The sequence below is a fragment of the Myotis yumanensis genome, unplaced genomic scaffold, assembly GCF_028538775.1.
Source record: "Myotis yumanensis isolate MYYU_CA2020_CCGP unplaced genomic scaffold, mMyoYum1.0.hap1 SCAF_23, whole genome shotgun sequence".
NCBI classification, from domain to species: domain Eukaryota; kingdom Metazoa; phylum Chordata; class Mammalia; order Chiroptera; family Vespertilionidae; genus Myotis; species Myotis yumanensis.
This window is the reverse complement of record NW_027223774.1, coordinates 11919718-11945627: the sequence shown is the minus strand read 5'-3', so window position 1 is coordinate 11945627 and position 25910 is coordinate 11919718. Positions and strand designations below refer to the sequence as shown.

Below are 25910 nucleotides of genomic sequence, written 5' to 3'. Positions count from 1 at the left end.
CCCTGGCTCCCTGCTCTACCTCACCCTCTTCCTGGCACACACCCTGGCTGGTGCCAAGCCTGCTCCCAGCCTCCCCAGAGGAGCTGGCTCACATAGAAAGACCAAGGTTCCCAGCATCCTCATTCACTTTGGATTCTGAAAGAATTGTCAGCTAATGTGGTGGCCACGGAGAGGGCAGGAGTGTGTGTGGGGTCCCAGTGAAGGCGCAGTGTCTGGGGAAGGAGAGACCCTTGGGGCAGCAGGACGTGGGAGCCATGGAGGGTGATGGTGAGTGCCTGTGGGCCCACTGATAGAAGGGGGTGTCTGAGGGGGTGGGGATGGGGGTGAGGAATGTGGGGGTGGGCAGAGAGGCTGGTGGGTGTTGGGGGGCATCAGGTCTATGCTGGCCTTAGGAAACATGTTCCATTTTCTGTGACAGTTCATATAAGATTGCTGTTTGGTTATGGGTGCCCTGGGTTCTTGCAATCTTCCAGAATAGATATCAAGGGAGGTCACCCGAAACCGATACCAACAAAGGTTTATTTAAGCTCCTGCACCAGGAAGCCAGCACTGCAAAGGGAGAGACAGGCTGCTTCCCGTCAGAGCCTGGGGAGAATGGTGAAGAGGCTGAGGCGGGAAATGTGCCTGCAAGTATGTAGAGCAGGGGCCATGGGCTCTTGCACTGTGGAACTACATGCTTCTTCTTGCCTGGCGCGTCCTATTAGCATGTTAAAGCCCCACCCAGGGTGTGTGTTTTAGTATTTAAATAAGGGACGGTCACCAAAAGGACAGTGTTTGTTGCATGAGGAGCTGAGCCCTGAAGTGAATCTTGTAGAGGATCTTGTAGAGGATCTTGCAGGCTCCTTCAGGTCAGTCCCTGGTTGGCTGTTTGTCCTAAGGGGAGGGAGGGCCTGAGGGGAGCAGCCTGCCTGTCTCAGTGTTATTCTTAAGCCTTTGTAAGAGTTCACCGATGATGCCAATGAGCCTCGAGTTTTCTTGATGAGAAGTATTTAAACATGGCCTGAATATCCTATCACCTATTTAAGAGACTATGGACATGTTATTTTTTTTCTTAATCCTCAACCCAAGGAGAGTGTGAGAGGGAGAAAGAGAGACATGGATGCGAGAGAGACCCATCCATTGGTTGCCTCATGCAGTCCCACCAACCTGGGAGGGGATGGAGCCAGCAGCCCAGGTACATGCCCTGGACCAGGAAATTGGCATTTCTTCCTGCCATCAGCCCCTCACTGGCTTCCCCTTTTGTCCAGGACCAAATAGGCTGAGCCTCCCTCCTGGCAGCAGGAGGCGGGTTATCTCCATTGGTCCCCAGAAGGCTCTCCCAGGGGAAAGCAGGAGTTGGGTGGAGAACCAGCTGAGGGGGAAAGAGGCAGGTGAGCAGGATGTCACTGAGGAGGAGGGGCTGGGACTCCCGGGCCACATGCCAGCCTGCACAGGCAGCCTGCTCCCTGCCACAGCCAACAGGGAGCCCCCAGTCCAACCCCAGGGTTTCTGGCCTGATCTCTGAGACCTGCAGCAGGGCGTTAGGGACCATGACCTGGATGGGCACCCAGACCCTTCCTTGCTCTTAAAAGGAGGTTGACAAGTTCCCTGGCAGGTGTGTGCAGGCTCATGCTGGGGCTCCAGAGGTGCCCAGGACAACACTGTGCAACTGGAAACTTCAAAAATTTAAAAATTAGAGTCTATGCAGCAAAAGCATAGAGAAGCCCCCAAGGACATGAGCCATCCCACCTTCCTTTGTGGGTGGGGCCACCACAATTAGATACCAGGTGTGGTGGGGTCGCTGGGGTGGCACGGTGTCCCATCCATGGACATGGGTCTTTGAGGTGGCACATTATGCACAAGTTCAGATGACGTCCACCCTCACTATAAACTGAACACAGACCCAGCTCTGTCCAAAGAGATTTCAACTCCCTCCTCCCAGAGGGACATAAAGAAATACAAGTAGGAGGTGACGGTGATGCCGGAGAGGACAGGTAGATGGATGGCCTTGAGTGTGTCCCCCTCATCCTCTCAGGCCTGTCTGTGAGCATGGAGAGTGGAGTAGTGCTGCCTGGACAAGGAGGAGGAGCCACAGATACATTGGAATCCATCAAAGTTAAAGCTTTTACTTCAAAAGGCACCATCAAGAGAGTAAGCTCAGCTGGTGTAGCTTAGTGGACAGAGCGTCTTCCCCTGGAACAAGAGGTTCCGGGTTCGATTCTCATCCAAGGCACATGCCTGAGTGGCAGGCTTGACCCACAGTAGGGGCATGCAGGAGGCAGCCAATCAATGTGTGTCTCTCATCGATGTTTCTGTCTCTCTGTCCTTCTCCCTTCCTGTCTGAAATCAATAAAAATATTTATGTATAAAAAAAGAAAGTGAAAAGACAACTCCCGGTATGAAAGAAAATATTTGCAAATCATATGCCTGGTAAGGGAACTGTATCCAGAATATAGTAAAAATTCTTCCCAGTCAACAATAAAAAGCCAAACAACCAAGCAAAAAGTAGGCAAAGGATTTGAAGACGTTTCCCCAAAGATGACAAACAAACAGACACTGAACCCATGAAGAGATGATCGACATGCTGAGTCATTAGGGAAAGTAAATCAAAACCACAAACCTCTTCACACCCACGGGTACAAGTGTGCATTCACAGCACAATTACTCTTAACAGCTCAAGTTGGAAAGGACCCAAATGTCGATGAGCTGGTGAATGGTGATGTGCGGGTCTCCGCTGTGGATGCCACAGGGTAGGAATGCCTGGGGCCCTGGCCTGGGCCATTGGTCCTTGTGGCCCGTCCCACAGGCATTTCCTCCATGGCAGTCCCGTTGTGGGTGGACCAGCCCTCGGAATTATTATGATTGCAGGACACGCCTCCGCACAAGCCATCAGAGAATCTTAAGAACAGGATTTATTACTCACAGATCCCGGAGGGCCCACGGCAGGCCAGAGGGCCGCACAGCGAGTGGAGAGCGGGGAGGAGGGTGGACCTGCAGATCTGCCTTTATTAGGCTCCAGGGGTGGGGTGTCTAGGGTTTGGAGGGCTTACTGTTTATTGGTGAATTTAATGCAATAAGAGCAGGAATTAGAGCACAGGACGGGAGGCACAGGGGGCACCAAGCTGTCAGTTACCAAGGTTACCCAGGACTTTCTACAGGGGATCCTCATGGGTGTGAGCTGCCCGGTTCCTTATCTGCTTATTTTGCTGGTAGCTGCCTTTTACACCTGACAATTTGTTCCTTGTAGATGACTGTCTGTGATTTGGATGACCTTTACATTTATAATCATTAACATTACAGTCAGAACACTAATGCCAGGCACTTGCACCACAATGAATGAACAAGATGTGGTGTGTCCAAACAATAGAATATTATTGTCACTAAATAGAAGTGTAACACTGATACATGCGACAACATGGATGAACCTTGAGAACCTTACACTCCATGAAAGACACAAATGACCACCCAGCACATGATCCCACTTAAATGAAACGTCCAGAATGGGCAAATCCATAGAGACAGGAAGCAGATCAGTGGATGTGAAGGGGCAGGGGAAAGGGTCATGGGGGTGATTGCTAATCGGTCTGGGCTTTCTTGTTGGGCTGATGGGAATGTTTTGGAATTAGTGGTGGTGGTTACACAACATTATAAATACACTAGAGGCCTGATGCACGAGATTCTTGCACTGGGGGCGGGGAAGGGGGGTCCCCTCAGCCCGGCCTGAGTCCTCTCACAGTCTGGGATCCCTTTTGCACTCTGGGACCCCTGGTTCCTTACTGCCCACCTGCTGGCTGCTCCTTAGCCCTGCTGCAGAGGCAGGAGAGGTTCCCGGTATGGCCACTGCACTGGCCAGCCGTGAGCCGGGCTTCTGGCTGAGGGCACTCCCCCTGTGGGAGCGCACTGACCACCAGGGGGAGCTCCTGCATTGAGCATCTGCCTCCTGGTGGTCAGTTCACGTCATAGCGCCTGGTCATTCAGCTGTTCAGTCAATTTGCATATTAGGCTTTTATTATATAGGACAGACATTTACAATCCATAGATTAAAATAATCCAATCAGAAATTCTGTTATGTGAATTTTACTTTAAAATATTAATAAAAGATGAAAACTATGCACTGGGAAAAAAGAACAGCCATAGATGTATTAGCTACATGGCTGTCATTGAAGTAAAGTTGAGTCAGGCAGCCCCTTTGATTTGCTGGCCCTAAAAAAAAAACCCGAGTTACCAGGAGCACCTGTGCAGGAATTTTTTAAAACTGGGCTGTGCTGGCTGAGTGGTTCATTTGGCTACAATGTGCTTCCAATCTGATAAGGTTTTATGTTTGATCCTGGATCAGGGCACATACAAGAATCAATCAATGAATGCATAAATAAGTAGAACAATAGATCTTCCTTTTCTGTCCCTTTCCTTCCTTCCTTCCTTCCTTCCTTCCTTCCTTCCTTCCTTCCTTCCTTCCTTCCTTCCCTCCCTTATCCTCTCTCTAAAATCAATGGGCGGGAAAACACACTGGGATAATGGTGTATGCAATTATGTATCTTAGATTTTTCCCCCTTTAGCATCATGATGTGAACATTTTCCATGTCAGTAGAGTATTTGAAATATATTATTAAAAAAGACATTAGCCGAAAGCGGTTTGGCTCAGTGGATAGAGCGTTGGCTTGTGGACTGAAAGGTCCCAGGCTCGATTCTGGTCAAGGGCATGTACGTGGGCTTCAGGCACATCCCCAGTAGGAGATGTGCAGGAGGCAGCTGATCGATGTTTCTCTCTCATCGATGTTTCTAACTCTCTATCTCTCTCCCTCCCTTCTGTAAAAAATCAATAAAATATATTTTTAAAAAAAGACATTGGATTACAATCTTTTTTTTCATGTTTTTATTTATTTTTATTTTTATTTTTTTATTGCTTAAAGTATTACAAAGGGTATTACAAATGTGTCCTTTTTCCCCCCAACCCTTGACAATCCCCTGGCCTCCCCTACCCCCCAGTGTCTTATGTCCGTTGGTTATGCTTATATGCATGCATATAAGTCCTTCAGTTGCTCTCTTACCCTCCTCCCCTTCTGCCTCCTAACCTCCCCGGCTTTCCCGCTGCAGCTCTGTTTGAGGCAGCTCTGCCTCTGTATCTATTTTTGTTCATAAGTTTATAATGGTCTTTATTATCCATGAATGAGTGAGATCATGTGGTATTTTTCCTTCATTGACTGGCTTATTTCACTTAGCATAATGCTCTCCAGTTCCATCCATGCCGTTGCAAATGGTAAGAGTTCCTTCTTTTTTACAGCAGCATAGTATTCCACCATGTAGATGTACCACGGTTTTCTAATCCATTCATCTACTGATGGGCACTTGGGCTGTTTCCTGATCTTAGCTATGGTGAATTGTGCTGCTATGAACATAGGAGTGCATGTATCCTTTCTGATTGGTGTTTCTGGTTTCTTGGGATATATTCCTAGAAGTGGGATCACAGGGTCAAATGGGAGTTCCATTTCCAATTTTTTGAGGAAACTCCATACTGTCTTCCATAGTGGCTGCACCAGTCTGCGTTCCCACCAGCAGTGCACGAGTGTTCCTTTTTCTTCACATCCTCTCCAGCACTTGTTGTTTGTGGATTTGTTCATGATAGCCATTCTGACAGGTGTGAGATGGTACCTCATTGTTGTTTTGATTTGCATCTCTTGGATGATTAGTGACTTTGAGCATGTTTTCATATGTCTCTTGGCTTTCTGAATGTCCTCTTTTGAAAGGTGTCTATTTAGATCCTTTGCCCATTTTTTGATTAGGTTGTTTATCTTCTTTTTGTTAAGTTGTATGAGTTCCCTATAAATTTTGGAGATTAGGCCCTTATCAGCTATGACATTGGCAAATTTGTTTTCCCACGCAGTGGGCTTTCTTGTTGTTTTGTTGATGGTTTCTTTTGCTGTGCAGAAGCTTTTTATTTTGATGTAGTCCCATTTGTTCATTTTCTCTTTAGTTTCAAGTGCCCTAGGGGCTGCATCAGTGAAGAAATTGCTTTGGCATATGTCTGAGATTTTGTTGCCTTTGTATTCTTCTAGAATTTTTATGGTTTCCCATCATACATTTAAGTCCTTTATCCATTTTGAGTTTATTTTTGTGTGTGGTGTAAGTTGGTGGTCTAGTTTCATTTTCTTGCATGTATCTGTCCAATTTTCCCAACACCATTTATTGAAGAGACTATCTTGGCTCCACTGTATGCTCTTGCCTCCTTTGTCAAATATTAATTGAGCATATTGGTTCGGACCGATTTCTGGGCTCTCTATTCTATTCCATTGATCTATATGTCTGTTCTTGTGCCAGTACCAGGCAGTTTTGAGAACAGTGGCTTTGTAATACAGCTTGATATCTGGTATTGAGATCCCACCTACTTTGTTTTCTCAAGATCGCTGCAGCTATTCAGGGTCTTTTTTTATTCCAGATGAATTTTTGGAGAGTTCGTTCTAGATCTGTGAAATATGCCGTTGGTATTTTAATTGGATTACAATCTTGAGACATGCAGGCGCTGCACTAATTTTCTGCCATTAGAAAGTTTGCGTTGAATCTATGGGTCCTCACACAGAAATATATTTTTTTATTAGTCAAGAACTTTATTTCAACTTTTATTAAACCAAATCCAAGAACTTTTCAATGCCTTACTAGAGTGTTGCCTCACAACTGAACCATCAATTCTGCAGGGGAAGAAACTATAGCTTCAGGCACATAACTGTAGTTTGGCCATGTCCCGTCATAAATGTTCCAACATCACCAGGAACAGAAAGCTCAGCATGAGGATTTCAGCCCAAGCCTCCTCCGGAAGGTACTTCTTCAGCTTCTCCACGACTCCTTGCGGATCAGGGAACTTGAGTTTGCGTGGGGGCCCCTTCTTAATCCCAGTCCAGAGCTCCGCACTGCTGCCGTCCTGGGGCAGCAGCGTCACCTCGAAGCTGCCCCTCCGGGGCTTGGCAGGGTTCACCTTCACCAGGAGCTCCGGGGCCTCCAGGCGCAGCGCCTGGCTCAGGGCCGCGGCATTGCGCCAGTACACGCGTCAACTCATGCAATGCTCGATAACGACCTTCGCCTCCTCCACCTCCTTCTGGCCGCCAGCCAGCGTCTCCTGCTTCTCTGCTGCCGCGATCACCGCCGCCTCGGCCTTCCGCTTCCTCCCGCGGGAAGCCATGGTGCCTGGAAGCCGGCCCGGGAACAGGGTGGAGACCGCGGCCACGGAGCAGAGGACGACCCCTCTGCGAGCTCCAAACCGCAGGCCACTCTGCTCCCAGAACAAAACCTCCCGCAAGCAGCGGAAAGCGTGCCCACCCAGAAATATTTTTAAACTGCCCTAACGGGTTTGGCTCAGTGGATAGAGCATTAGCCTGAGGACTGAAGGGTCTCAGGTTTGATTCCGGGCAAGGGCACATGCCTGGGTTGCAGGCTCCATCCCCAGTAGGGGGTGTGCAGGAGGCAGCCAATTAATGATCCTCTCTCATCATTGATGTTTCTATCTCTCTTTCTCCCTTCCTCTCTGAAATCAATAAAGAAATATATTTTTTTAAAAAGGAAATATTTTTAAACTAAAAAGGCAAAATAATTAAAGTTATTTATACGTGTAAGCTAAAACAGAGAAAAAATGTTTACTTTTCAACAAGCACTGACACATTTCATATATTCCAGGCATGTTTTGAAATCCTTTACAAATATTGATTCATTTAATCTGGTTTTCGTAGTCTTTTTTACAAAGAGGGAAACTGAGGCACCGAGAAAGTCCTCACTCCCAGAATCACATAGGTGAGAGCAGGGGCAGGGTCTGCCCTGGGCACTCCAGCTGCAGAGTTCCTGCTCCCCCAGCACCTGCTACTCCCATCATGTCCCTGCAGACATGCTCTTCCAGGCACAGAACCTTCTGGAAGGTCACACTGGCACTGCTGATGGTGTGTTTTTAGAGGAGAGGGAGACAACGGCTGAGGATGGCGAGGAGCTTTGCTGTACATGCTGTTTATTCCCCAGCAGCTTATATTTACAATGTGGGGGAGGGAGGGGCAGGTTCCTCTGAGCCCGGTTTGGGGAGACCCCACTCAGTGACCCAGAAGTCCTTGCCTTTTCTGTCCATTTTCATATGATTGTTTACAGATAAAATTAATGCACGGAAAATAGTTTTAATATCCAGTTTAAAGAGTCTGGAGAGGACAGGTATTTGCAACCTCTGTCCAGGGTCCTGGACATCCCTGTCCAGGCCAATTCACTCCCCTACAGGCTGGGGGTCTGGGTCCCCAGGGTCACCTGTGATCCTCACCGCGTGTCCTGGGTGCCGCTCCTCCCTGAACCCCGTCCCTCTTTAGGGAAGTCTGACCTCACACATCACAGAGCCCGACCCTGTGACCGCGGTTCCCGCCCGTGTCTGTGGCTGGGTGAGCCCAGGAGCTCAGGGAGGAGTTTCCACCCGCGGTTTGGATGAAAGTCAATTGGAAATGCTGGCACCGCTTTGGACGCCTCCCAGACCGTCTTTAGGCGGCAAGTCAGTTCTTCCCGTGAGAGTTCCAGCCTCCCACACCACAGCTCCCTGGCCGGCGGGGACACGTGGAGAGCCAGCCCTGGGGTTGGGGTGCAGGACAGGCACCTTTTCCTTGCCCAGCGCTGGGGACTCCTCCCTGGTCTCACTCACAGCGCCTGCCTGCCCTGCGCCCGCCTCCCGCCAGGGGGCGAGCTGCCCTCACCTCCCTCTACTGGGCCAGGCAGGTGGTGGGGGACAGATTCAGCGCCAAAGCCCCTCCCTTCCTGTGGCCGCGCCCCCCTCCCTGTCCTGAGCCCTGGTGAGGGGAAACAAGAACTGGATCCCGGTGACCCGGATGCAATTGTTATTCAGCGAAACCCGCAGATCATGGGGAACACCTGACATTGTTCTTACATGGGATACGTGGACATTCCTTGTGACCCCGGGGAGCCACAGAAAGGACCCCATGTCCACCACTTAGGACCCTTCCCAACAGTTCATGAGCCAGGACAGAACAGGTAAAATTGCAAAGTTTATTAAGTGCCGGGTGTTTGATACCAGGTGAGAAAGGAGCCGAAGGTAATGGGGTTCTGCTTCATGGTATTAGCTGTAGGCGTTGGGGCCCTCGGACCTCCATCAGCAAAACAATCTCACGATTGTCCAGAATCATAGAAAGGGGGCCGGTCACCACTTAGGACAGAGTTAGAGGGGAGGAGGAGCAAGCATCAGACGGGCACGTTGACTCTGAGAGTCTCCTGTCCCCACATCCCTGCAGTCCCGGAGCTCAGTCAACACCAGGCCCCGTCTCCAGGCTCAGTGAGGAACAGAATCTGCAGTCACCTGGTCACCCGTCCTCGGTCATCTGACACTGAGGAGAGAGAAGGCCAGAAATGCAGGGACAGACGGTTATGGACAGAGGAGTGGAAAAGTGAGACACAGAAAGACAGCAAAGAGGATGACAGAAATAAAAACCAAAGGGGAAAGAAACAAGGAGAGAAAAGGGGAGAGATTGACTAGAGCAGGTGGACAGGGGTAGGGGACAGCCAGAACAGGGCAGGACGGTTGTGTCATGGGCAGTCCGGGTTTCCACACCCTCCCCAGTCCCCAACAAGCCCTATTCCTGTGAAGGAAACAGGATCTTACCTGGAACAAACCCTGTCACCCAAGGATGGGCCCAAGGAACACGCCTGGCCTCTCACTTTTACCACAAAGGTCTCCTGGGGTCTGAATGACCAGGGACAGCACTGCTCCAAGCAGATCCTGAAGGTGCAGTTTCCACACTTCCGGGTAGTGCTCAAGGGCACCACAGCATTGTCATAGCAACAGTGCTGCTGGGGGTCGTAGAACCTGTCCCCACATCTTGAGTGTGACTGGCACAGCATGAGGTGAGCACCCATGGGGGACACTGGAGGAGACAGAGCTGGTGTGGCCCAGATGGCAGGGCAGGCAGGGCCCATGCAGGGGTCCTCTGGATGCCACCCACCACCCGAGTGTCCCTGCCCCTCCTGCACTCACCTGGGGCTCCCTGTGAACAGAGGAGGCTGATGATGCAGAGAGAAGCCAAGACAGCTGTGGGGGAGGAGCTGGATGAGGTGCGGCTGAAGGGGCAGCCATGGGTCCACCTCAGGGAGCCCTGCTTGGGTTATGGGAAGGTCTGGGGAGGTGGGGGTGTGTGTCTCTGTTCTGACTGAGGCTCAGGGAAAGGATAGGGGCTTCCAGGGTGGGATCTGGTCACCTGTGTTCCGGAGTCCTGGGATTATGGGCCTGTGGAATGTGAGGGGTGCTGGAAGGGTTCTTGGGAGAAATGAGTTTAGGATTCGGGGGATGTGAGTGGTCAATGGGCAGGAGTTGACAGCAGGAGGCCCAGGTGCACTCAGGGGGCTGAGCTGATGGGTTGCTATGGAAATGACCCACAGGAAAGTCTAGAAGACTGGGTTTGGGGTGGGAAAGTGGGGTAAGGGTGGCATTGGGCATGAGTTTCAGAACAGAATCTGAGATGTGGATGGAGATGATATTGGGGAGATGGATCAGTAAGGCCTGGTGCTAAGGAGGAGAAGTAGGTTGAGGTAGGGATGGGGTGGTGGCTGAGAATGGAGCTGGGCTCCGAGGGAATTGGGGTTGGGTCCTCCTTACCCAGGATGTAGCATCGGGGAGTCATGGCTCTGGGTTGGCTGCAGCGGGATCAGGAGAAGGTCTGCAGTTCCCGCAGGTGCGTTTATGTCTCTGATAAGGACGGTGATGTCATCGGGCTCCTGCCTCCTGGCCAGGCCTGCAGAGACTCGCTGGGCCCTTGGGTCAGGATTATCCAGGCATCATCTCTGGCACCATGAAATCCTCTGAGAGCCAGGAGAGGAAGGACCCCCCCCCCCCATGATACTTTCCCCAAATGCCTCCCACTCATGCCCAGCACAAGGGCCTCCTCAGCCAGCAGGACACGCCTCAGAGCCACCCCCACTCTCCCAGGATGAATCCACCAAACAGCTTTTCCATCACATCCTATGAGTCTTCTACTTTCCCCACTGTCTTTCCCACATTGCTAACCTCTTACATCCTTGGGGTTGGGGTTGGGTGGGTGGTGCACTCAGCTCCCTGACCTCACAGCCCTGACCAGGGGCTGCTCACTAAGCCACAGCTCAGCTTGTTCCGGTGAAAATGATGAGTTTTTACACCTGGAAATTCCAGGTTGAACAAGGTTGGGGAAAGGAGGAAAAATGTAGGGAGGAAGCTGGGGTGGCTCATCAAACAGAACCAGGGGAAAGGCCCTGGAGGAACCCTACTTCTCACTCCCCCAGAGTCCTCTCACTGGCCTCCTTCTCTGTGTCTTCATTAGTGTCATTTATAGAGGAGAACATGTCCACTTAGCACCTTATATGGCCCAGGCTGTTTCTGACACAAGTGAGGCAGGGGTGGGTAGGCTATTCAAAAGCCTCAATTTTCATGGAGTTCAAGAGAGGCTGGAGGGCAAGAGGGCAAGAGGGCAAGAGGGAGGGAGAGGCAGGGGATAGAAATCTTAGTTCGGTGGGGTGGTGTGATCAATGTCATTATCAGTATTACTGGTCCCTAAAGTTCTGTGAGAGAAATTCCACCACCTTCAGTAGATTCTCCAAGGCTTTGACCTTAGCATCATGTTCAGAGGAGGATGGATGTGTGATTTCCCCTAAAAGAAAAAGTGACACTGGGGTCAGGATGTGAACACAGCAGGTGAGAATGAATGGCTCCCCTGAGGGACACTGAGTTGTGTGAGCTCAGGTCACCCCATGCAGTGAGGACTGGGAGCCCCTCCCCCAGCTCCTGCGGGAATTCATCCTCAGGGACACCCCAGCCCCATTCCAGCAAGGACAGGGTTCTCTTCAGGGCCTGGGAAGGGCGACCTGCCACTCTTGTAGGCTGACGTGCCATCTACACCTTCTTTCTGAGTTTGGAAGGTTCCTGCCTCCCTGGTCTCTGCCCAAGGGAACTTGCAGCACTCGCTCTCCCAGACTCTTTCCACCTGGAGCCCAGGCCCAGATGAGCCTCCTCCAATAAGTGCGCCCATTTTAGACTGAAAGAAGGTGAAGAACCACCCATTTCCTGACACAGCTCCAGGCAGCCTGGGACCCAGGCCAATGGCCTCTGCCCAAATCTGGGCTGCCTGCAGAGTGAGAAAGGAAACTTTCTCTGGGGAACAGTTCAGGTTGTGTCTGAATAGACACAGCACAGCCCACACTCCTGATCACACAGCTGAGTCACTAAAAGACAGAGAGGGGGAGGGACATCAGGGCAGAGCAGAGGTCTGGGAGGCTGTGCTGATGAGAAGACAGCTGCTCCTGAGCTCTGTGGACACTGTCAGCCAGGAACTCAACAGCACTGAGGCTCTGGGGTGCGAGTGTGGGGTTTGCACCCTTCAGGAGACCTTCTCAAGGCATCAGAGAAGCCTTAGCACACAGCCTTGTCCACTCCCACCAACAGCTCCCTCAGAGACCCCCTTCCTACTGTGTCCACCGTGGGACCTTACTCTCTGGGGACAGCTCTGTCTTCTGCGTGAGAGCCCACCTCAGTGAGGCAGGATTGGGCCTGTCTTGGTTGAAGCCGCCATTAGATGGTGGGATCCGGCCTCTACCAGTGGCTAGAAAAGGTTCTGGCTCTCTTGGTTATCAAGTGTGAGATCCTGACCTCAAACAGCCATTTGTTTTACTCTCTCATCCTGCTCCCTGGATCCAAGCAGGACACTGACCCACCATCCTACTGGTCAGGGGCACAGACTGGACAGGACCCAGGATGCCTGAATCCCAGTGCAGGAGCCTCCAAGCCCCCCTGGCACAGGCCCTCTGGGAAGCACAGGCAGGCTCTGCTCACAGACGCCCTGGATGAGACCCAGGTTGCTGCTCCGGTGTGGGAGCCTACCTGTAGATGCCGCAGCAAACTGCTGGTTCCGGGTGCGTGGCCACTGAATGACCTCTGAATGTCCCTCTCAGGTATGTTGGCAGTTGCTGGGGAAATGGAACCAACTATGGTTAAGGGTAATCTGGGAAACGGGGCAAGTTTATATTAGTAGCTGGAGCAACGGGGCAAAGTTGATTAATAATTACCTTGGTAACGGGGCAATATTGATTAATGATGGTTTTATGTAATTCACTTATGTTTTAGTAACCACACTTAGGAACAATGATTGATTGTATAACTTTGAAGGAAATAAATAGGTTGGAACGGCAACCGAAGGCCTCCATTGGCCATTCACCTGCCTTTTGTGTTGGTGTCTTATTTCCCTTCCACACTCCGGGTCTCCTGGTTGAGACTGGCGGAGCTGGGTGCCTGCATTGAAGCCCAGAAGGACACTGGCATTTCCTTCTTTCACCTGCTTCCCTCCTGGCATCCCCTTTGCCCCAGGAATTAATTCATTATCTCTCCAATTAGCATCTGGGTGTTATTTCCATCTGGCCTCAGGGATCCCTTCCCAGGGCACAGGCAGAAGTGTGGTGGTTCAGGGTGTATAGGAAGAATGCCAGGTGTGCAGCAGGAGGAAGAGAGGGGCTCCCCAGGGACAGACGGTTCTCCTCTTCTGGTTGGTGAGAAAGCTGTGTCACTCCTTGGCTCCAATCCCATCATCAGGATTTAGTGACTGACCTCTCTCCCTGCAAAGGGACTTCTGATGACCAAAGGATGGATGGCAGAATGGATGGTCTGCCCGCCGCACCCACCCCCACTCCCTAAGCCAGCCCTGAGGTTCCCTCCCAGTAAAACAGTGAAGTAAGGGCCTACTTGTCATGGGAGGGGCTGGAGGAGCAGGCTCTAGGCTGTGACTCCCTGAACAGCACTGCTGATGTGACTCAGGGTCTGGATATCACTTTACAGCCCTAGCAGCCTTTGCGTCTCAAAGCTATTGCCTGGACTTGCAGTTGCTGCTGGGTAATCATGTGGTGACTGCATTGGTGTGCTGCCCAGAGCTTCAAATTCATCCCAGCTGCAATGCCATCTGGGAAAGGCAGGCTGAAGCTCTGCAACCTCTGCAGACAGGAAGCTCCTGAGTGGGAGGGATGGGGGCCACACACCCTGTACACCTTGCATGGTCCTCATCGCCTACAACTTTTTACAGCTTCTGTGACAGCCCAAAGTGTCTTCCGTGGCTCAGCCCGTGTGTCCCACAGCTGCAGGCCTCCCTGCTTTCCCCCACTTTCTGTTCCTCCACATCAGTGTCTGTGCCCCTCCTCATCCATGTGCTCCAGGGATCATGCATGATGGTCTTTGCCTGTCTCCCTACTCTCACTCTGTCTTTTTAACACTTAGAATGTTTATGGACTTTAGGTCAGCTGGGGACAATCACCTGCATTTATACCTTGTAGTGTTGTTTTTAAAAAATATATATTTTTACTAGAGGCCTGGTGCACAAAATTCATGCACAGGTAGAGTCACTCGGCCTGGCCAGCAAGCTGGTGCAGTGTCTTAATACTTTTAAAGATATTTCTCCTCATGAAAAGAAAGATAAATGCTACATTATAGACTTGTGAGTTCCATGTGTTCACTGCTCTGGGTTGAGAAAGTGTCCAGCTCTTTCTCAGGACGCATTTCAGTATTACAGCTCATCAACAAAACGTGCATGCCCCCAGTTTCCACCGGCTTCACTGGGTCTTGCCTTCAGGCCAGAAACTAACTTCTTCCCAGCATTTGTGGCACCAGCGTCAGCTGCCTTGGAAATCAGAGGGGCTGCGGTTGGTTACAAGTAGGAAGCAGCAACGAGAGTCTAGGCCAGACTTCACCAGGACACCCTAGGGCGGCGCCTCTGACATTAGGTCCCCAGCTTCCAGCTGGTCCTTGGCAGCTTGGACATCACTATTGGAAAGGTTTCCTTGAGCAATTGTTTTTGCTTGGTTGTAAGCAGCCTTGATAACATCTCCAGCAGCTGCCGCCTGGGAGATAGTGTAAATCCAAAGAGTCCAGAATCCGAGTAACTGGCATTAAAGGGGGAAAGGTCAAGTGGCTGGTGAATCCCCTTGGCAACAGCTTGGGACAGGGGGCTGGTGGCACTGCTGCCCCCTTGACCTGTGGCCCAGCGGCAAGGCCATGCTGGAGGACACTAAATGCATTTGCCTCTGCACTTCCTGCGGCAGCACTTTCTGCTACAAAAGCAGCACTGAGGGGACTGTCTCCATTCTGTTCTCTGACTTCACCTCCATGGTGTCTCCCTCTGCACCAGGTAAACCAAGCCCACCCCTCATGTTCAGGAACCTTTCAGCAACTTGCTTCTGACAGGATGACTCATACCAAGTCCAACCAAAGCCATTCCTATCCTTGAAAAATGGTTCTGAACTTGGTAATTCAACTCGTCTGGTGTCATGTTTCTAATCCTATAATCCAAACAATACAAGGAACTAGACAAGGCATTTCAGTGAGCTGCGGCATGCAAATTTTCCATGATAGGAGCCTGTGGGTTCTGAAGAGCCACAGCTGTGTCCGTCCTTAGCTGAGACTGAAGGGCCGGTACGTCCCACCAATGACATCCAGGTGCTGTGGGGACACCAGGCAGGAACTCCATTCGAATATTAATGTCATCCCCCCCCCCACCTGCACTCCACAGTTTCCCTGCTGAAGTCACCATGAGTTTACCACCGACTGCTTCAATTCCATGGTTTATCGTGAAAGATGCCACTCCTTTTGTAGTCAGACCGGATGCAAGAGGAAGCCAATGGGAGGTTTCTGAGTTGTCAAGTTCCTGGGACGCACTGCCTGTTTTAATGAACAAACCAACTCTTGATGCAGGAGCATCATTTGCCAGAGAAGCAGTCACTAAATCATTTGCTAATATGGTGAATCCAAGGCTGAGGATGTGGGTGGAGGCACTCCTGTAGGGAAGTTGCAGCTTTCACTTTGGCAGCAACTTTGAGGCAGTAAAATCTCTAGACAGATTTCACATGATCTCACTAATAGGTAAAATCAAATAAACAAAATAAACTGATGAACAAAGTAAGTCCAGAGGCATTGATGCATGGAACAGACTGACAGGTCTCAGAGGGCAGTGTGAGGAGGGGACAGGAAGAGATTAACCCAAGAATTTTTTAATATCTGTATTGATTTCAGAGAGGAAGGGAGAGGGAGAGAAAGATAGAAACTTCAATGATGAGAGAGAATCATTGATTGGCTGCCTCCTGCACATCCCAGACTGGGGATCAAGCCCACAACCCAAACATGTGCCCTGACCGGGAATCGAACCCTAACCTCCTGGTTCATAGGTCAACGCTCAACCACTGAGCCATGCCGGCTGAGCATAACCCAGGAATTTATATGCACATATGCATAGTCCATGGGCACAGACCATAGTGAGGGGAAGACTTGGGTTGGTGCTGGGGCTGGGTTGAGGGGGGACGGAAAGGTGGCTGGTGAATCCCATTGGCAACAGCTTGGTACACAGGGCTGGTGACATTGCTTCGCCCTTGACCTGTGGCCAGCGTCGAGGCCATGCCACAGGACTTTGTAATACTGTCAGTGATAGAATTTTTTTTAAAAATTATTGTAGATTCAGTTTAACCTGGTCAGCCTCCACTCTGCACAAGCAGGCTGGAATCAGAATCACACTCTAAAGTGAAGATACTCATGAAAGTAACATTCCAGCAACAGAAATAATGACACGGATCACCGTGGTCAGCACCAGGGGTGTGGACAGCTCCTTCTGCTCTCTGGACACAGGCACCCCATCCAAATGTTCTTACTCTTCATGTTTATATGTGTGGTAAAATACACATAACACAGCTTACCACTTAACCAATGTAAGTTCAGTGGCATCCAGTGCATTCAAGATGCTGTGTAACCATCACCAGAATGTCTTCAACACTCCCTACACCCCAACACCCACTGAGCCATCATCGCCCATTCCACCCTCCTCCCAGTCCCTAGAAACCATTAACCTGCTCTCAGTCTCCATGTCTTTACCTATTTTGATTTTTCAAATGGATGGAAAGGTACAATATGTGCTGTGTGTCTGGCTTCTTTCACTTATTTCAAAGTCCCCAGGATTCATCCATGTTGTACATGGATCAGTCCTTCATTTCTCAGGAGAAATAGCATTTTATTGTATGTACATACCACCTTTGTTTTCACCATTTACTAATTGATGGACATTTGTGATGTTTCCACCTTTTGACTCTTGTGATTAATGCTACTATGAACATTTGTGAACAAGCAATTTTTGAACAACTGTTTAATTTATTTGGGTTCTGTTCCCAGAAGTAGAATTGTTCATTCACATGCTAATTCTATGTTTAACTTTTGGAGGAACAGTTTTCCACTGTGCTTGTACCATTTTACATTCACACTAACAACGTATGAGGTTTGCAATTTCCCACACTCTTATCAACACTTTTGTTCTATTTTAAGAATTATCATCATTATAGTAAAGTTGTAAGCCCTAGTAGTTCTGATTTGAATTCCCGATTCAAAAATCACTTAGAGGAGAATGATTCAAGATGGTGACATAGAAAAGTCCTAAATTCACTTCCTCCCCTGGACACTATAATTAGTTAAGAAATGCACAAAAAAATATGAAACATCAAAAACATAAAACATGGGGGTGGATTAAAAAAATGGCTTTAGAATGTGCTTAAACTTAATTGCTATCTACTTAAAATAGACAGGTACAACTCAGCAGTTGTGGCTCAGTGTTGAGCATCGATCTATGAACCAGGAGGTCACGGATCCATCCCCAGTCAGGGCACATACCTGGGTTGCAGGCTCGATCCTCAGTAGGAGGCGAGCAGGAGGCAGCCGATCAATGATACTCTCTCATCATTGATATTTCTTTTCTATCTCCCTCACCCTTCTTCTCTGAAAGTAATAAAAATACATTTTTTTTACAAATAGGTATACATATAGGCTGATATGTGTGAGCCTCGTGATAACCACAAAACAAAAACCTATAGTAGATACACAAACGATAAGGAAAGTGAAATCTAAATAAAATGCTAAACACTGTCATTAAACCAGAGGAAAAGAGAGCAAGAGAAGAAGAAACAGAGAGGAACTACAAAGCAACCACAAAGCAATGAACAAAATGGCAAAAAGTACATCTATAAGGGCCTAATGCCCTCTCACCCCCAGTAATAAAGCCACTTGAGCAGAAAGGAGGGCATTGGATGCAACTTGGAGCCATCCCCACTTTCCCAAATGGAAAGAGCAAAACATGCTTTATCCACCCAACCCCACAAGTCTTCTACTTTCCCCAAGTTTTTTTGCAAATTTCAAACTCTCCTGAGTGAACTCATCAACAACCTGTTCTGCCTCACACTCCCAACCTAAGGACCAGGGAGTAGTCACTGCTCACCTGACCACAGTGGGTGTTATTCAGGTGGAAGATACATTGGAATGGGGTGCCTATGTCCAGAGAGCAGAAGAAACCGTCCACACCATTTCATTGTTTCTGTTCCTGGAATGCGACTTTCCCTGAGTATCTCCACTGTATCATGTGATTCTGACTTCTGCCTGCTTGTGCAGAGTGGAAGCTGATAGGGACTATATATTTGGAAACTCTAACTTGAATAAGTGAGCAAAATGAGAAACTTGCCAGGTTTCTGGGGTCCCTCCAAGATGGGAATTCAAATGCGAGAAGGACGCTATGTCTACTTCTGTTTTGTTTTTAGTTGTCATGTATTCAAGGACACAGCTTGTACATCTCAGGCACAGTTGCAGGCTCTGAGATTCATGCTGAGGCTGCCATGCAAAGGCCACTGTTTTCTCTGGTTCCCGGAGAGGGACAGAGAAGAGGGGAGAAACAGGAAGAGGAGAAGAGACTCTGAATGAGAGAGTGGGAGAAGTTGTGCAGGACACTTGGTAAGCAATTGATGACTTAGAAGTGATTGATGTAACCCATGGCATTGTCATACTTATTTGTATCACTGACACTCTGGAAAAAAATTCCAAAGACTCTCTCATAGATCATGACCCTGTAGGAGTGATGGCAACAGGACCAGTGAAAGGTTTCCACTGTCTCCTCCACAGGAATCCATCTTCCTTGTGCTGAATATGCTTGCTCAGGGGAGAGGTTTGTCCTCTGAGAGAGCCACATGGGATCAGGAGGGAGGGAGCTGCTCCCCTGAGGGAGGCTGACGGTGCACTCTTTGCTGCCTATCTTTCTGTGTGAGCTGCACGATGATGCACTATTTTTCTGCTAATAGATGCAGCCAAATCAGTAATATCAGTAAGGATCTGTGCGCTGGTCCAACTGGCTCAACCAGGCAGGGTTGGGTCCAATGTGTGTAGGATGGAGAGGAGGAGGAGATGAGGCTGGGAGACAGGCTGTTCTGCACAGAGAGGCCCTTAGGCCTCCCCAGCCTATGAGATCCAGGCTTCAGCTGAACAAAAACATTACGGGGGGACAGGGAGGCTGCCTGGAGGAGGAGAGGTTCGAACTTCAGGCACCAATTCCCAGAAAGTCGGTATGTCAGGACAGACATGTTGAGTTAGATACACCCTGGATACAGTGCTTTCAGTCATTCATCCACTCCTTCAACCATCCACTTATTAATTTATTCATTCAATATTCCCTGAGCACCTGCTCTGTTATCAGCCTTTTGCTGTTGATGCTGAGGACCCAGTGGTGGCTTAGTCCCAGGCCCTGTCCTTCTGGTTCTCACATCCATTGGTGGACACAGACCACCCCACACAATAATGACCTAGAATTTGAAGGGCTGGGAAAGGGGATAAGGGCATCAAGGGTGGCTTCCTGGAGGAGGGAACATCTGAACTGTGATTTTAAGAGTGAGCAAGAACTGTGACTATTTCAGTGGGGTTCAGCCCTGGGAGAGCAGAGGGAAGGGCTGGGTCAGTCACCCTGTGGCCTTGAAGAGGATTCTGGACTCCATCTGAGTGCATTGGGAGCCACAGCCGGGTCCTAAACAGGGGATGGAAGTGGTGAGATGTGAGTCTGTGGAAGATCCCAGTGTCTGTCTCCTGTGAGGGAGTGGACAGGAGGCAGGAGACCCGGGAGGAGGCATCTGAAAGCAGAAATACCAGAGTCTAAATGCTTGTGCTCTCCCAAGGGGTGGGGGCAGCACGCTCCTCTGCCTGCTCTTCAGCGCCCCCCCCCCCCTCCGTCTATTACACCTGCCGGGTAGACAAGTATTCCCCAAACTGTGAGTCATGACACTCTTTCAGGCTGTAAAACCAGTAAGTTTGTCAAAACAGATACTTTAAAAATTAAAATAGAGTTTATTGAAAATAGAATATTAAACATTCTTAATTCTATCTGTTTTTCAACTATCAGTGACAAAATGACGTAGCATCTATTTTTCCTAGTGAGTCATGTACAGATATAGTAAACATGAGAGTGGAAAGGCTCAGACTTGCAGTCTCCTTTCCAGACTTAACTGTCTCCCCAAAGAAGTAAAAGGGTTCAGCTCTCACGTCTTCAGTCCCAGGCGCTTCCTGTGGGAATCAAAGGTCGGCTCCGCACCGTCTAGGTGTCTCTATCAAAAAGAGTGATAAGGTTGGCCCGGATGCCATCCAGACCAAGAGAGAAACAGGTTCCCGGGGGCAGAGTTGGGGTTGGCGTCTCTCAGCCCAGCCCGCCCTCCTGGCCTTAGATCCTGGACTCTGTAGCAGCTGAGTCATGACTTGGGTGGAAAAATGTAGAAATCAGGGCAGGACAGGGGGTCTCAGAGGCTGTGCTGGTGAAATGGGCATTGAGGGCCAGTCCATGGACACTTGCAGCCCCTGACTCAACAGTGATGAGGGTTTTGGGTGAGACAGTCCTGGGTTAGAATCCTTACACTTCCTCAAAGGGTGCAATAGGCTACTTACAAGTAGCGCTGTTCATCTTTCTGCATAAGAGGAAGATTTGATTTTTCGTGTGACTGACAGCTTTGAGCCCCAGCACACTCCCACTGCACATGGGAGCTGCACAAGTGAACACAGGTCAAACTCTCCACCCAGCCCATATACAGGAAGCTAACTCTGGACCAAGGCCTTAGGCAAAAAAACCAAAATAACAAAAAAACAAGCAAACAAAAACGGCCAACATCATCCTCACTTCATGTCTGTTCATACCTGTTTCACACAGGAAAGAACATGAACCTTTCCCTCAGGGTAATGTTGTTGCTGTTCCTTGGATCAAAGATAAGCATTACTTCATCTTCAGTGGTGCCCGTGTGCCATTCTGTCATCCAGGGCAGACACCTGTGCAGTAGGAAACACAAAGCCCCTATAAACAATCCCCAACAAGCTGCCTCTACATCCCCCATCTCTGTGCTGCCCCTTCTGGGTTGTCTGTCTGGGATGAGTCTGGCATCTCTACTGGACCTAGATCCCCATGGGGACGGGACCAGGGCTGCCTCGGTCACCACCATGTTCCCACTGCAAAGGATGCTCAGTGTCCCATGGGGAGCAGGAGTCCACTGGAAACCCCATTGGCTGAATTCTCTCCACCAAATTTTCTCAGGAAGATCCTGGCATGAGGCCTCACTGCCGGTCACAGACACAGTGATGTAACAGCTATTTTCCTAGCGAGTCACCTGTCCCAGGCTCAGCCCCTCTGGAAAGGGCAAGTGGACCCTGATTTCAGGCTCCCCTGGAATCAACCCTGAGAAGACATTCCCACAGCTCCCTGTGGTGCAGGGTGACCCATGATTCTGAAATGTGAAGCAGACAAAATGCTGCATTCTGTGCTGTCACAGGCTTCCTTTACCAGCAGATGTACAGAGGCTGGATTTCCTCCTGGGTGCATAGGGTGTTATTTCCATCTGGCCTCAGGGAACTCCTTCAAGGGAACAGGCAGAAATTTGGTGGGACTTCCTGTTTTCAAAAAGAATGTTGTGCACTTGACTGGGAATCTAACCCAAAACATGTTGATGCCCGGGCAGACACTCTGACCACACAGTCCCACAGGCCAGGGCTAGGCCAGTACATTTGAAGGGAATTGATCTTTGAGATCTTACTGTGGGTCTTCTGGCTTAATGTCTGCAATTCTATGGGTGATGTTCACTGGTTTTAGGACCATAGAGGTTACAAAATGATTGCTACAGAATCACTAGCCTCATCGGGATTGAAGGATCCTGGAGCCAGCTACATGGAATTGGTCTCCTCTATATGTGCATCCAGAAACATTTCTGTGAAAAAGACTGCAGGACCAGCGTGTTCACACATCTGAGGATCTCCAGGCATGTTTATCTTCTGCACTCAAACTCATTGTCCTTGAAAATAATCAAAGGGTTTTGTGCATTTTGGTACCATCTTAGATCTTTACCTGATGATCAGAGTGCCCAGGCAGGAAATCAAAGGTAAAGGGAAGTGGCATCTATAGACCAGGGATGTAGCTTTTGTGACCCAGTCAGAGGATAGGAGAACCTGGATTGAATAGAGAGATGCCAAACGAAGTGTTGGACATACGAAATTTTATTTTGACATTTTGAACCATTTTTCAAACGTTTTAATTAGTAAAGACCATATTTCAAGTGTAGTATTTGATGAGTCTTGACATAGGCATGAAAGTGAAACCATCACCATGGTCATGGCATTGCCCATGGCTGTCACTGTGCATTTACTTCATGTCTTTTTATAATTTCTCTCTCTCTTTTCAATAGTAAAGGCATTTATGTGCTCTTGTCTCCAACCCAAATTACTCCTTTCTTTATTCATCTATACAAGGGACATAATAGCTGAGCGGTTGGGCAATAAAAGGCCTCCAAGCCCAGCCAGAGTGGAACAGTGGATTGAGCATCATCCTATGCACCAAGAGATCACTGGTTCCATTCCCAGTCAGGACACATGCCGCGTTTGGGTCTTGATTCCCAGCAGAAGGTGTGTGTGTGTGGGGGGGGGGGGGGGTGCGGGGGGGGGAGGGTGTAGTAGATGTTGTTTCACTTTCACAGCAATATTTCTCTTCCTCTCTCTCTAAAAAATAAATAAATGAATAAATCACTAAAAAGTCTTTAAAAATATTTAAGGAAAAGAAAAAGATTCAGAGATTCTCAATAGCAACGATTGGTAGAGTATCTGTCAATAAGTTTGGTAACACAGCTTGTTTTTGCTAATTTTTGGGGGGGGGACTTTTTTCTAACGTGTTATTTAAGAGGAGGGCAGCTTTGCCCTGGCATGTGTGGCTCAGTTGGTTGAGCGCCACCCTGTGCACCAAAAGTCTACAGTTCCATTCCCAATCAGGTCACATGCCCAGTTTTCAGGTTTGTTCCATCCCCTGTTGGGGTGTGTGGGTGGGTGAGAGAGGCAACCCATTGATGTTTCTCTCTCCCTCTCTCTAAATAATATATGTCTGTATATATCTATTCATATCTATATCCATATCTATATCCATATCCATATCCATATCCTTATCCATATCCATACCTATATCTATATCTCCAGGCATCACTTGTGTTTCAGCTTCATGCCCAGAGAAGCAGAAAGGCCAGACATGGCTATGTAATGGCTGCAATGACTCATGACCCTCTACCCTGACTCCAACCAATCCGTGGAGACCACAAATAAAAAAAGGATTAAAGACCCACGCAGCTCTTGCTTTCTCTGTAGCACACGAACCCACTTCCTGCTTCTTCCAGGGACAAACCTTTACTCTCTTCCTCCTAAGCTCCAAGGGCCCTTTTCTTGCCTTTGTAACTTCTTTCCTCAGCCCGCACAGCCCATCTGTCTTAGTCTATCTCCCTAACTTTCCAAATAAACTCACTATGATTTGAGTTCCTTGGCTTTGAATTTTTTTCTCAGCCAAATTAAAAAACCAAGGTCCTGAACCAAGGTCAAATCGCCAGTAACAATTGGTGTGGTTTTGCCACCAACAGCTCTAGCAAGTTAATTTAACCTGAGGAGGCTGTTATAGGAACCCTTGATTTATAGTATTTTTTAAATTATTATTTCTAAATTTTTACTTATTGATTTTAAAGAGAGGGAGAGGAAGAAACATTGATTTTTGTTGTTGTTGCTGTCCCACTTTGTATTTTTAATCCTCACCCCAGGATATGTTTATTGATATTTAGAGAGAGGAAAGGTTAGAAAAAATATTGATTGGTTGATGCCCTATGTGCCCCTACTGGAGATCAAACCTGCAACCCAGGTATATGCCCTGAGAGTCGAACCCGAAAACTTTTGGTGTACAGGTTGATACTCCAACCACCTGAGCCACTCAGCCAGGGCTTGTTCCACATATTGATGCATTCATTGGCAGATTCTTGTATGTGCCCTGACCGGAAATCAAAACCACAACCTTGGCATATTGGGATGACACTCTAACCAACTGAGGTAGCCAGTCAAAGTTAATTTTTTTTTAATTTTTAAATATATTTTATTGATTTTTTACAGAGAAGAAGGGAGAGGGATATAGAGTTAGAAACATCAATGAGAGAGAAACATCGATCAGCTGCTTCCTGCACATCTCCTACTGGGGATGTACCCGCAGTAGGTACATGCCCTTGACCAGAATCGAACCTGGGACCCCACAGTTCGCAGGCCGATGCTCTATCCACTGAGCCAAACTGGTCAGGGATAAAGTTAAATTTTTATTTATTGACTTGAAAGAATGAGAGAGTGAAAAAGAGAAATATCAATTTGTTGTTCCATTTATTTATGCATTCATTGATTGATGCTTGTATATGCCCCGATCAGAGATCTAACCCATAACCTTGGCATACCAAGGTCACACTCAAATAATTGACATTATGGGGCCATAATTGATTTATAGTGTTAAAAAACAAAATTCAGTGAAGTAAATTTAAATATGTAATTGCTTTAACAGATTCACAAACGGGAAGCAATCCATCTAGCAAATTGAACAGTATATTAAGAATTGTAGCCCTAACCGGTCTGGCTCAGTGGATAGAGCGTCGGCCTGCGGACTGAAGGGTCCCAGGTTCGATTCCGGTCAAGGGCATGTACCTTGGCTGCGGGCACATCCCCGGTGGGGGGTGTGCAGGAGGCAGCTGATCAATGTTTCTCACTCACCGATGTTTCTAACTCTCTATCCCTCTCCCTTCCTCTCTGTAAAAAATCAATAAAATATATTTTTAAAAAAAGAATTGTAAAAGAGGGAACATTTTTATCGGTAGAAACATATAAGGTGGGGACTAAGAAGCTAAAATGTGACTTATTTCAGACAATTACCTCCACCTAGGGGGCAAAGGGGGTCTTATTTAAAACGTTTTACAGGAGGCAAATAATTCACTAAACTAAAAAAACACAGTTTTTTTGTTGTTGTTTTTTTAGAAAGGGCACCTTTTCTATAGGAAAAAGATCTGGAAAACTTTTTATCATAACGTTACCTGTTTTTTCTATGGGGGGTGGAAAAAGTTTATGAGACATAATTCCATTACTGGTGCTTGACCAGAAAACATTAAACTGGATACTTAAGATTGTTTCTGGAAATGGTGGAAACTACAATTATATCAGGTATTAAGCTAGGCTTTCAGCATGGGTGATGCCATTTGGGGAATGTGGCTTTCTGTTTAAAAATAGCCTTTCGTGTCTAGCTGGCGGTGTTGAGCATGGACCCTAGAGTCAGGAGTCACAGTTCAATTCCTGGTCAAGGCACATGCCTGGGTTGTGGGCTCTATCCCCAGTTGAGGGCATGCAGCAGGCAATGGATCAATGATTCTCTCTCATCATTGATGTGCCTCTCCCCGCCCCACCCGCCCCCCCTTCTTCCTCTCTCTGAAGCACAGATAACATCTGGACTTTGAATTGGCATCTAAGGGGCGGGGGTGGCACATTCTTGTGGTTCTGAACCCCTAAACCAATCTCCAGGTAGATAGGTCAGAATTGAGTTTTTGCAGCAATTAACCGGGAGCAAATACCTCCCTCTAGGGAGCAGCATCGGATCCCTCCAATGGCAAACTTCCTAGTTGTTCACGATGGAGAACAATGTGCCCTCTGGAGCTCTGAGAACTACATTACCCAGAAGACCGAGTGCTAGTTGAGCGAATGACACATCAGGCCGAAAGCATTTCCGTTGGATTTCCAGGATTTTGGGCGGGACTTCCGGTTCCAACTTGCT

General features: G+C 48.5%; 1 protein-coding gene and 2 pseudogenes across 1 annotated transcript; all 3 read right to left on the bottom strand.

Annotated features, from left to right (window-relative positions):
* Positions 1-6580: 6580 nt before the first annotated feature.
* On the bottom strand, positions 6581-7150 carry LOC138999774 (selenoprotein H pseudogene; annotated as a pseudogene).
* Positions 7151-9279: 2129 nt separating this feature from the next.
* On the bottom strand, positions 9280-10616 carry LOC139000364 (insulin growth factor-like family member 1). The gene is made up of 4 exons (XM_070402594.1): positions 10592-10616; positions 9974-10027; positions 9602-9863; positions 9280-9326 (listed from the first exon to the last, which is right to left on the bottom strand). Exons 1-4 carry the CDS (start codon positions 10614-10616, stop codon positions 9317-9319), a joined length of 351 nt encoding a protein of 116 aa, XP_070258695.1. The 3' UTR covers positions 9280-9316.
* Positions 10617-14700: 4084 nt separating this feature from the next.
* On the bottom strand, positions 14701-16850 carry LOC139000349 (cytochrome b-c1 complex subunit 2, mitochondrial-like; annotated as a pseudogene).
* Between the last annotated feature and the right edge of the window lie 9060 nt (positions 16851-25910).

What these genes read in the sequence shown, in the direction of transcription:
- LOC139000364 (XM_070402594.1), bottom strand. Translation starts at nt 10,616, where the DNA reads ATGACTCCCCGATGCTACATCCTGG. An exon ending in TCCCCGATGCTACATCCTGG is followed by an intron (nt 10,028 to 10,591) that starts GTAAGGAGGACC and finishes CCTCCCCCACAG; the next exon opens with CTGTCTTGGCTTCTCTCTGC. An exon ending in CTGTTCACAGGGAGCCCCAG is followed by an intron (nt 9,864 to 9,973) that starts GTGAGTGCAGGA and finishes TGTCTCCTCCAG; the next exon opens with TGTCCCCCATGGGTGCTCAC.